Genomic DNA, 12,503 nt, shown 5'->3' with positions numbered 1-12,503 from the left:
TTCTGGGATTCGGTAAGGCTGATTCTCCAAAGGGGTGGAAATACAATATTGGGTCTGGCTGGCCAGCATTCTCAAACAATGTATTAATTAGGCTGGCTAGACTTGAAGGTAAATTCCACTTTGGCTTGCCAAGGCTTCCATGCCCATTGAAATCAGCCTGGTCTTGTCTAAACAGGTCAATTATCGCTGTCGAGAAATGACTAATGCATCTTCATTTTTTAATTGGATGGAGGATTTTATAAGCGGATTGGAAAGGCGTTGCAACAAAAAATGTGGGCGCCGAATGACAGTGGGTATGTAAGAGGGAGAATGAGAGCAAAGACGGGGAGATCATTCTTAATCACAGAAAAGACGGAGGAGAGAAGAGAAGCTAGCAGAGGATTTAGGAGGCAAGCACATTCCCTGGCCGGCCTCAGGTTGCCATGGAGATGATGTAGCAGATTTAAGCCCAGGGTAACTCTGGGGAAAGACTGGCGAGAGTCCCACTTGATGCAAAACAGTGCTACAACTTGATTCTCCCAAAGATTTACATCAGATAAAAATCTGGCCCAGAATGGGACTAGGAGCTTTTGAGCTTGCCAAAACCAGACATGATCTTTACTTCTGAAAAATGATGTATGCTTAACCTGTGAAAAATTCCTCCCTCGCTGCTTACATCAAGTGGTGGTGGCCAGAAAGCTGTATCCCCTCTAACCGCGGGCTACCCCGGGGGAAGCGCCGCTGCCTTCTTCACCCACTGTCGGTCTGCTCTGCGGGTGCATCACTGCCCAAGATGCAGACAGGGCTCGCTTATGTTTTCACGGCTCCCCCAGGAGGCTCGGAGCTCCTCAAGCAGAAGAACCTGCTCTCATCTTGGTTTCTACCTCAGGGTATGCACAAAGAGGGCTCCATAAATGTTTGTGATGAAAAGACAGAGCTGAGGTGAAGACGGCTATTTCTGAGTCAGTGTTGGCCAACTCCTGCGGCCCTGACACCAGAACTCCTCTTTTTGATTTGGAGAAGAGCTGAGGGGTGGGCCAGCCCTTCTGATGTCTCCTCAGAAGTGGCCGAAAAATGAAAACATTTTTCCTGGAAAATCTCTCAGAGCCTGTCCACTCTTATTCACGGGTTCCTCTAGTATTAGGGCCCCCCTCCATGAAGGCACAGCGCTCAGCGGTGCTTCTCGGGCCCGCAGGAGTGCCCCAGTATTGCAGGGGCTTTGACAAGGAAGTGTCACCCAGTGTACACCCTGGCAGCCACATGGCCAGCTCTTGCGGTGGGGAAAGGATCCCAGAGTCCCATGACCCCCACCTCCCCTTTCTACATTCTCCTATTCATGACCTCCCACTCTATTTTTCTCTATCCCCAAACCATGTCTATCATTTAATAATTTCATTAGTGGAGCTGAGAAAGCTCCCTCTCCCTCTCTCTCTTTTTCTCTCTCTGTGACCAGATTGAAATTATGCACAGAAACAGAGAGATAGAAAGAGAGAAAGCAAGGCACAGAAAACGGCTCCTTGAAATGGCCAGCTTGTGAGTCACAGTGAACTGGTGTGTCAACTCATTATTCAGGTCACCAAGAGTCTCTGCTGCCTGGCAACCATCCTGCCAGGATCTTCCTGTGGGCTCAGAAGAATGCACGAGAAGCAACAAAGTGTGCACCAATGGCCTGAGTTCCTCAGTGCCACCCCCTCCCCAAAGGGGGTCCTTGGGTTGTCCGATTTCGGTTTGGCTCCACAGTGAGGGCCGTCCTCTAACGAGGCCGCAGCTCACCCACGAGGGGAAAAGAAGGCATGAATCCACAGGGATTAATTCCCGACCTGAAGCACCTGCCCAGATCACAAAGGCAGGAGCACAAATTTGTTAACCTGGAAGGTCATGACTGCCCACGTCCCCTCCATCACCGCATAGTCTCAGTTCAAAGCTTTGTGTTCTTCCTGTCAAAATGCTGGTTTTCAACATTAAATACACCTGCAGGGCCCAAGCGTGGAGCTGGGCCTTCACGCTACTCCTAAAGTGCTTCTTACAATAGAGACAGACTCGGGGCCCAGTGGGGAGGATGGGAGGACCCACTGGAGGAAGGAGAAGTCTCAGTCCCTGGATTACACAGGCAGAATCAGACACAGAGCTGCTGCTCTGGAAGACAAACGCCCGTTTGGGTATCAGGCCCTCTTCCCCTTTCCTACCACTGCTCCTCTCCCCTGAAATTAGCAACACGTAGAAAATTTTAGTGACAAAAGCCATTTTGGGGACATTATATTGCCTCCCTAAATGTTTTCCTTGGACATTTGTTAGGAGAAATGAGAAAAAATACTACGTGAGTTTGTACTTATAATGTAAAGAGAGTTAGAAAAGAGAAGATACACCTAACAGCCCTCCCCTCGTTCTCCGTGGGCAGTTTTTGGGTGACCTGCAGTTGGGGGCTAGAGTTTCTCCGAATGTTCTCCAGCTAAAGAGACGCCTGCAGGCAGGTGGATTGCTGGTTTGGAGTTGGGCTCTGTGGTAGCCTTCAAGGGCTGTATGCTAAGGAGGCTGTGCTTTGCCAGTCAGAGAAAAGGAAGCTGACAGATCAACAAGGGTTAAATCCTCTTCCAAATTACCTTTCCAAACAACAGCTGCAATCCAGTGAATGTCAGATGGATGGATGGATGGATGGATGGATGGGATGTTTGGATGGATGGATGGATGGATGTCTGGAGGGATGTTTGGACGGATAGATGGATGGATGGATGGATGGATGGATGGAAGGATGGATGGATGGACGTCTGGATGGAAGGATGGATAGATGGATGGATGGATGGATGGAGGAAGGTATTTTAGACCAACATTCAGATTCCCTGGAAAATGTTAATGACCCACTGGTACTTCACATAACAGTTTTTCTTCAAAAGTGCTAGAGATTCTGCTAGCTCATATGGTGCCTCTATGTGAAATTGCAAAATAGCCACCATCTTTGGGCAGATGCTGCCTGCACCAGGTGCCTCGGTTGGTGATTGGCTTTATTTTAGCCCACTTGTCCCCTCAGCCATAGGGGTGACTGGGCCATTGCTTGGCAACAAGTAGCCTGGGCTAGGTGCCCCAGGATGGGAGAAAATGCAGGTGAGACTTCAACCTTGTCCAGCGCCGGTGATGTGCCGACCTGAACGCTCCCTTTAGTTATTCTAACTTCCACTACTTACTTACATATTCTTTTTTTCCAATTGGAAAACTCTTTCAACTCCTGAACTATTTTTCACTAATTTCCACCCTCTAATTCTCCACAAAGTTTTCTCATTGTGTGAGATAATGAGAAACAGGCATTTAAATAGTCAATAACTCCAAGTGTATTTGCAAGGTTGAGCAGCCTCCTCTCTGTAAAAGTTTTGAGTTCCCTAGAGAAGCAGGCAATGTGAATGCAAAGAATCTGAATTTTGAGAAACAATAAATTCTAAGAAGCCATGCATGGGAAGAAAATAAGGAAAAAAATTACATGGTAGGTAGTGTTCCTTTCATTCCTATTGTGCAAACAGGGTTCTGAATTAATAGGCTACTGGGAACTGTGGGCCATAACAGCAACAGCAATGAGTGGACGTTCCCTGTGAGTTGGGCACGGGCTACGGGCTTCACGCGAGCATCTTGTTTATTGCTCATGACCCTCAGCTGGGAGACCTGAGAACCGACAGGACAAGTGATTGTCTCTGGTTTGACCTGGAGGACAACTGAGGAGGGCAGAGCAGCAGACAGTGAAATCCTGGAGGTGGCTCAGAGTCCTCAGAGGAAGTTCACATGTTGGTAAGTGGCAGGGTCAGGACCGGGGGCGCGGGGACCGAACCTTCAGCCTGTGCTGGAACCCAGGTCTCAGATGACCAACTCTGGCTGAGTGCCGACTCTCAGACATTTTGGAACACAGGCACCCTCATTACATATTGCTTACGGCTGATTTTGTGCTACGAAGGCAGAGTTGAGTGCTTGTGACACAGTCTCAGGAAGCCCAACACACTTGCTATCTGGCCTTTTACCAGAAAAGCGTGCAAACCTCCCTTCTAACCAAGTGGGAACTGGAGGCAGCCCTCTCCCCCTGCGCACCCCTTCTGTCTGAACCTGTCTGAAGCTGGTCTCAGTCGAGTCAGGTTCTCACTGAGTGACCAAAAGAGACAGCATTTCCCACAGCTACGTTTACAAACGGGCCCCCAGGAGGTACCCACGTTTTGAAATGACAATTGTGAGTCATTTCTCACAGAAGAAAAAAGGCTCATTGCAGATAAGGACCGTGTGAGGACTGGTCTGTCTGCAGAGTCCTTTCTGCACAGGTCGAAAATGAAGTGCGGTGAAGGGGCATTTCAGATAAAAGGTTTAAACAAAGAAAAAGGTTGGCTCCTCTCGAGAGGTTTACAGAAGATCGTAGAAGAATGTGGTCTCGCCCACGGACACGTTTGGAGAAGGAATGTGAAAGCACAAGATCCCTGAGAAGGCCTCTCCCAGCAGATCCAGGGTCCTGGGGTCTCGCCAGCACCCCCCAAGGCCTCCCACTCAGACTGAGGCTGGCTGAGGTCTCTTTGGTGGCACTTAGGCTACTTTCTTTAAACTGAGGCGTGTCCTTTCTGTTTTAGCGTGAGGAAAGTTGGTGAGAAAAGTGTTCTTCTCCCCTTAGAGAGACTGACGCGTGGTCAGTGACCTTGTGGGAGAGGCTGCATCAGGCCTCAGCCAGGAGAGGCCTCGGGCATCCACGAACCTCACAAAGCATGCCTCAGTGTCCCCGTAGGCAGGCAACGGCAGCCAAGTGGGTACCCAGTTTGCACAATCTCCACACTCCCTTGCTCAGCATCACTGAGCGTGAACCTGCAGCTGGAGGTGCAGGGCAGAGAGCAGGCGCACCCTAAGGCCAGCCTGCAGCCCTGGCAGGTCCAGGGTCTTTTTCTTCCCCTCAACAGAGGATTATGGGCAAGAACCCTGGTTAACCCTCACTGCGTCTGGGAAGTGCTTCTAGTTGAGAGAGCCGGAGGAGAAAGGGAAGCCAAGGAGAGAGAGAATTTGTGGCCAACCCAGGTCCTGTGCCTGGTGGGCAAAGCTTCTGGGAGGCAGCCAATGGGGGATGAGGGTGGAGATGGAAAAGGAGAGATGACAGTGGCAAGCGGCAGAGATGGGCCAGTTGGCTCCAAAAAGACAGAACTTAAAACCTGACACACAGAGTCAAACACCAGCCAGTGCTGTCCCCACCCCAACATGGGTCTCTCTTAAGACTGCTCCCCTCTGTGCCCATGAGACAGTCTTTGATGCTCAGTTTCTCCTGGTTTCACCTGGATGAAACCTGCTCAGGACTGCAGAAAGCGAAACCCAAGAGACAGGCCCCATGGCACTCAGAGCTGGTCTGAGACAGTAACCTCAGCTCACAGCCTTAGCGGGAGACACTGATGTTCCTTCGGTCCTCCGTCACTGGTAGACACAGCAGGTCTGAATCCTTCACCCTAACAACCACCTCCTGCAAGTGCACTAGCCTGGGATTTCCACGGGTGTCTAATGGGTAGGGTTCCAGACCCAGTCTCTCTGCTCCTGCTTTCTTCAAGCTCTCTGTCTCTGCCACGAGTGAGAACTCCTGCCTCCACTGTGAGCTGCTAAAAGTACCATGGGGTCAACAACTAGAGAGCTCTGGGTATGGGGTTTATATATTTTTACTGGCTTCTTTATTCTTCTTTTTTCTTGTATTAAAAAAAGAAATTATTGGTTAAGAGGAAATAATCCATCACCTTAATTACACCACTTTTTAGTTCTTTTTTTTCCCCTTTACACACAGTTTTTCATTGTTAAAGCTCAAATTCTAGAAAAAGATATGTGATGGCACTATGTTTATAGCCAGTGTTTTGAAAAAAGAGAGAGAGAAAGAAAGAAAGAAAAGAAGAAAACGCACACCAGGCTACATTGTTTAAAATGTGACTCATAACAAAAACAACGACAAAGTCTCTTTAAAAGTCACATGACAACCCAGCTTCTTCATTCTCTCCTCCCGTCCTTTCTCTACACGGCTCTTTTTCTCCACGGCATGTTTCTCTCCATTACTGACTCACATCCTGGTACACAATCACAGTAGCCACAGTAAGCAGAAGACACAAGGCGATTTGAAAACAAGACGTTTCATGGCAAGAAATGAGTAAGAGGCAGAACGTGAAAGGTGCTTCAAAACATGAGAGACCACGAACGCCTCGTCTGCCCCGGTCCAGAGGCCACTTTGATTGCATTTCCTTAAAGATGTACCTAGGATACACTGGTCTCTCCTAAAGAATGAGACTGGCACTGTCTCATGGTTAATTTATAATGGGAAAGAAAAACAACCCTGATTCAAAAAGCACACAAACAACGCAAACGCCTGTTATTAACAGTGTTTCACCATCAACTTTGCATATCCTGCCTGCCCAAACCTGATTTCTCTGTTTCCCTCTTTGAGTGAAAAGGCTGATTTAATCCAAAGGCCCCCAGGCCCTCACCAAGAGAGGGTTGCGCTACCCTGACCAGGAGAGGCACGGTCTGCCGGACACGGGTCGGACAGTGCAAACAGTCCTCTTTCCTCTCCCCAGTGGAAGGCTGTGCCTGAGTCAAAACACAGAGCTGCGTGTTGAGGTCAGAGGGGCCTCGGCCCAGAGCAGACTCCCCGGCCCTGGTCCATCTGGCTACCAACCGGGAGTTCCTCCTAAGAACCACCAATGTGATCGCACTGTCTGCTCGCAGCACTGCTCCTGCTCCGGGCTCTGAGTGCCTCAGCCAAGACTCTGCTCCCCAAGGCTGGGGTTCCTCCTTCTGGGGATGCTCATTACCTCCCAAGACAACAGCCGGGGCTGGTCCATGCTGCCTGTGGACTGCCTTTGCTGAACCCCCGGACTAGCCCATCGGGAGCGCCCTGGAAATCCTTACCTTCGAGTCACTAAGCCTGCGTTTATTTTGGCTAAATGAGCAGTGTGGCTCTAATGATGTTCTATTTATATATTTTTTACAAGAGAACACGACGGGACTGTGCAGCCTCACAGTAGACACCGCCTCAGGGAGAGCACACAGCCCTGGTTTTTCCTTCTCTTCCGGAAGCAAAGTGCTCAGCCACCCACCGCATCAGTGAGGGACCTACATGTGCATGCTCGCACAGTGTGCTCACCCTGGATGTCTCTGTCCAGCCTTTCTTGGGAACTCTGCGTCCAGACAACCGCTGAGAATCAGGTGGAACAACAAGCTGGTTTCCCTCCCCCTACGGAAACGTTACCTCGGGTCCGAAGGTTAGAACGCGAGCTCAACTGCAACCCAAGTCCTTCAGCTTTGATCTCAGTTTTCCTGCCAATACTTTACATTCACACCAATATAAACCTCACGCCCCAAAGCACCAACAGAGGCACACGAATACACTTAATACTTTAAGATGTGCACTGGGGAGCGGGATGGAGTTCAGGGAGGCGGGGAAGGGCACGAAAAGAAAGAAAAGACTTTCTGTGTCCTTCTCTATTCTGCTCCTCTGCCTCCTCTACTGTCTCAGAGCTGTGGGTGATGAGCGGCAAGTTAGGCGACATGATTTGGAGTCAGAGGGCACATCTAGGTGGCAGACCAGGAATGCATCTCTTTCTAGCCAGGAGCTGGACAGACTAATGAGAGTGAAAATAATGAGTCTGGACTTTGGATACAAAAATGACTTCCCCTATCTCTGAAATGCTGTCACCAGAAGGGTAAGGCCAACCAGTACAACCTCACAAGTGTTTGCATACAATAGGTTACGTCACAGGTAAGGGTGCATGTGTCTGAGGGGCTCTCACACCCAGGCCACCTGAACAGAAGCATTTAGAATGGCTTCAGACACTTAGCCTGGGGACCTGTTGGAAACCTAGCAGTGTCAACTAAATGGACTGCAAAGAGGGCGAAATAGGACCCTGCATTTTAACAGCACAGACATCACCATCACCCATGCTCGGGGTCCTTTTCCCCCGGATGAGGTGAGCATCCCAAATTCTTCTCTCTCCACTCTGCTATTGACTTTACTAGGGAGGAAATGTCCTTTCTGTTTTCAGTCTTGTATTTAAACGCTCTAACTCCAGCCATTGACCGTGCCTCCCTAGTTCCCCTGTGTGACCCCAGCTCCTGAATTCTGCACCGCCCCCTCCTCGGGGGGCTCATTCCTCGTGTCTTCTCCCTAACTTTCTCCCCTCACAAACTGCCCCCCACCATACCTCACTGAGGGGTAACTGTCCCGCTGCCTTGGGACCCTGGACCCAGGAAGAAGACACCTTCGGGTGTCTAACAAATCCTTGTCACCTCATTTCACTGTTCATCCACTGATGATTTTTTTGTTTCATCTCCCCACAGCTTCTCCTCCCTCAGCACTGGTGCATTTTCAGCCTCGTCGCTCCTGGCTGGACACGGCAAGGCTGGGAGGTTTGTCTGTAACCGATTTGTCTCTGTTGTAGGTTTCTAAGCTTTGATTAAAGAGACAGCGAGGATCTCCAGCCCCTTTCTCGAATCTACGGTGTGGCTGGTGCCATCTAGCGGCAGCAAGGAGTGGCGTCTCTTTTCTCTTGGGAGATTGGTCAGATTCGGAGGTTTATTCTCCCATCAAATTCACATCACATGGAGGGGGAGGAAAAGACATGCAAAAAAATTTGTTTTTTACCTTTAAAATGCTCACCTGCAAAAGCTGAGATGGGTTCTGGGGGAAAAAAAGAGAAAAAATTTTGAGTTAGAAAAGGGGAAGAAATAATCAGGTGAATGTAGGGTATGATGAAGAGGACTTCCATTAATTTGTTCTTTGTAATATCCCATGGAAAGTGTCCCACGTGCTCTGACCGTGTCTAACACATCATCATTGTGGGGGCCGGGAGGCTGGGGAGAGAGTCTCAAAGTTGCTTTGGAACAAAAGTCCTTTATAGAGTAATGGGTCCCTGGAGCATTGTAATCAGTCACTTATCACTGATTACTTTCTCAGAGCCGGGATTACTTTTGGAAGCCCGGGGCCTGAGTTGCTTGAGGGGACTAGGGCAATCCCAGGTGCTTCTGACATCGTCAGGCATACACACCCGGGACCCGTGTGCCAAGAAAAGCACTTGGGGAGTTATTACAGTCATGGCAACTGAACGTGGGTGCCATTCCTTCTCAGGACGCCCTCTTGCTTTGGGGAATGTCCATGGCTCTGAGGGGAGACTGTCAGGGTGCCTTGGGGTGGTGGGTGAGATTTGTACATCTCAGGTGGCCGGGCTGCTCAGCACTGCCGTCCAAGGGGCACTTACGGTGTCCTTCCTGAGCTAGTCACCTGGCATGCAATGTCTAATCTTACAACGGCTCTGGGATCTTGGGCATTAGAGGCATTCGCTTCAAAGCAAAGTCTAAAATCTTACTTCACGTGCCACGGTTTGCCCTGCAACTCATTCCTCTAAAAGAACTGCTTGGTGATTGTGCTATCACTCTGACAGAACATATGTGCTGCTTTTGCTCACAGTGGAGGCCTCCATTAAGTTCATCGAACCTCCCCAGCACCTAATTCTGACTGGCAGTCGTGCTTGTCCTCCAGCATTTTCTTTGCTAAAAGCTGGAGTCTGAGGGTGGGGTCTCGGCGCCCTGAATCTCCATGTACTTAGTGCATGTCTATTTCTGAGTGGGAGCTGGACAGAAACTTTACCTCCTCTCACACCCCTCCCATCTGGAATGCAGCCTGAGGTGCAGCTACACTCACACCTCACCCCTGCACAGACCGGGTGTGAAAGTGGCCCGCTGCCTCCTCTTGGGTATCTTAGCCCTTGGTGTCTCACCGGGAAGAGCACGAAGAGACAGACAGTCACGCACCCATGCAGTTCTCCAGCGGGACGTCGGTGCTTATCCGAATGTCATCAATGGCAATTTCTCCTGAACGTCCTTTTCCTATAACTCCCTCGAACACAATCTAGAAGCCAGAAGAACAAAAGCCATGGTTAACCGAGCTTCCTGGTCCAAGCAGTGCAAAGATTTCCAATTTTCTGTTAACTGCAGCTTAAAACGTGTGTGTGCGTGTGTGTGTGTGTGTGCTACTGCACCTGGTACACATCTGTGGACCACATGGCTACACTGCTTCAAACCTTAATTTAAAGAGGGTTGGTTCAAATCAAATGCATATTTGAGGAGATTAAAAAATATAAGTAACAATGTGATGGATACTGTTGTCCATAACTAGAATGTATCAATTAAAAGGATCACAATCAGAGCGTGTTTAAAGGAGGGCTGACATATCCGGAGCCATTTTTGAGGTTCCTCTCTTATAAATCTTTCAAACGCCCAATCCAGGTATTTGGAAACTCAGGGGACAGGAGCAGGCGGGGGTAAGGTGAGAAATCCAGTACCCTGGGTTTGCATTGCCTTGGTGATTACATCCTCCTGTGGCTCCACTGTTATAATGTTGCCTGGGGGCTCCCATTGTTAGAACTGCGGGGGCGGGGGGGGGGGGGGGGTGCGAATTTGTTCCTACACCAGTAGTTTACCGAGCACCTGCCATCGGCCAGGCGCAAGGACAGTTACAACACCTAATAGACAAGACCCTCCGCCCAGAGTCTCACCATCCAGCGAGTGAGACAAAAATGCAAACAGGTGCTTACAACACAGCACACTAAGGTTTACAAGTGGGACGCAGGTGGGGGTGAGGAGGGTCTCAGGACACCTGACATCCTGGAGAGTGACCGCAGCCCCTCGGCTCTGGGGTCTTCCATCACTCCTCATTCTTGCCCTCCCCGGTTCTCTCTGCAAATGAGCACATGTCCTCTGGCAAGCTGAGCGAGCAGTTGGCTGCCTCACCAGCCATGTGTTGCTGCTGCTCGTCTAGGGAGGAGCAGGTTAATGCTGTGGCTGGTTCTCGGTCACCTCTTCCACAGCGCCTCTACTCCTACCCAAGTCTCAGCCACAGCTGTGCATGCCCATCTGTGCCTCAGTCTCTCGCTCTGTGGGGCAGAGATAATACAACTCAGCTCCTGGAGCTGTTGGGAGACAAACCATTTAGGAGTGTCTCTGGTCTGCTAGCCACTGAGCGCAGACAGCACCCCTCTTCCTGTGTGCATGCCGGCTGAGACAGGGCTGGGAGGTTGTTCCCCTCTCCTCCTTGGAGTGTGAGGGGCCCCACAGGCCTCTTCCCCGTGTGTGGAGGGTGTGTTTGTGTTTATTTCCCTGGCTCCTGTGCTCCTTTGTAAGCCTACCTCACAGCAATCTAAAATAAAATGGGGAGAAGAAACATTTGTTGGGGAAGATTTCAGCAATATAAAAGGCAATAGGAAGAACAAAGAACCAAGTCTGGGTATAGAGATAGGCACATTCTGAATAACAAATAAGAGTGTCATTTAGTTGCCATGGCAACGTGAGAAACACAATGAAAACAGCAACGCTTAACCATGTTCCCTAATGATGAATGGGCATAGCCCTTTGAAATACTGAAGCACAGATCCCACTGATTCCCTGGGAGCCCCGCCCGCCTCCGCCACCACCCTACCTGGTACTCCATGTCGTAGCTGGGCAGGATGATCCGCCCGTGTTTCCACTCGTCGCCCTGGTCCTCGCGGATGACCCAGAGGAGCTTGCTCTCCCGGCTGGCCTCGCGCACCACCTGCAGCACCAGCCCGCGGCCGCCCGTGGCTTGGTACTGGAACTCCATGCATACTGGGCTGCGTGGCAGGTGCAGGGGCGGGCTGATGAGCCGCCCGTACTGGCCCTCTCGCCGGCCATCACTCTGCAGCCGCAAGAAATTCCTGTCATCTGGGGAAACAAGCCCAAACAGAGCATCCTGGTAAACACTTTCGAAAGACACCAGTTTGCAGCTCTGGTCCTCCCCAGGGGAAAGCTGGGACTAGAGTTTGGGGGTCTTTGTTCTCCAGGTCCTGCATCCCTTTAAGGCTCCTTCAGAGCCTTGATTCACATGCTGAGTCCTCTTGAAGCCCTTTCATGGGACTTTACATCAAGTCAGTCCTTCCTGCCTATTCCTCTGCATCCCTTTCTTAGTCCCTCTTTTACGTGCGGCACCCAGCATGGTCGGCCTTATTTCTTGCTGGTTGTGTCTGCCTGTCTTCTCCTCTTAGGCTCTAAGAGGCCAGGCCGTATTCATCCCTGGCTTACCCAAAGGGCCAACACAGTCTAACGAACTGAATTACAAGGGGGTGAGGTGGCTGCTAGACCAGAGGTGAGTCTGGCCAGGTGGTTTATGCTTCAAGACTTGTCATCTTGGCTGGCACTGTCCACATGGAAGACAGAACCTTCTGTCTCTCCCACTGCTGCTAGATGGTGCCTGGGCTCTTGTGACTGCAGCTCAGAAGCCCAGTGTCAGCTTCACGCAGAACAGGGCATGGTGGCTGAGGAGGGGTGATCCAGGGCCCTGACACCCCACTCCCTTTCCTGTTCTCTGACGAGCCTGGCCTGAGGGAGCCAGGCAAACATGGCTCCAGTGAGAACCGGCCCTGTCACCATGTCACTAATGAAGGCTATGTGTTTAGCAGAGAACAGACACGTGTTGGGAAATCAAGGTTTCATGCATCCAAAAGTTCAGAGAACGGGCCTTCTGGCTGCTTAGTTTTCAAACA

At 50.5% G+C, this 12,503-nt stretch overlaps 1 protein-coding gene across 3 annotated transcripts in view; it reads right to left on the bottom strand.

Moving 5' to 3' along the window:
• NRP2 (neuropilin 2) overlaps nt 1-12,503 on the bottom strand; it is a 112,979-nt gene that overhangs the window by 21,695 nt on the left and 78,781 nt on the right. For 2 of the 3 annotated variants that reach the window (XM_014836395.3, XM_070508446.1), the window contains exons 13-15: nt 11,423-11,685; nt 9,760-9,856; nt 8,609-8,629 (exon numbers count right to left, since the gene is read on the bottom strand). In XM_014836395.3, coding sequence (XP_014691881.3) covers nt 8,609-8,629; nt 9,760-9,856; nt 11,423-11,685 — 381 coding nt within the window. Of the gene's footprint in view, nt 1-8,593; nt 8,630-9,759; nt 9,857-11,422; nt 11,686-12,503 lie in introns of all 3 variants that reach the window. The other variant, XM_070508445.1, reaches the window with a different exon arrangement.

Source organism: Equus asinus, chromosome 4, assembly GCF_041296235.1.
Source record: "Equus asinus isolate D_3611 breed Donkey chromosome 4, EquAss-T2T_v2, whole genome shotgun sequence".
Lineage (NCBI taxonomy): Eukaryota > Metazoa > Chordata > Mammalia > Perissodactyla > Equidae > Equus > Equus asinus.
Note: the sequence above shows the minus strand (reverse complement) of the source record. Positions and strands in the feature narration are given on the sequence as shown.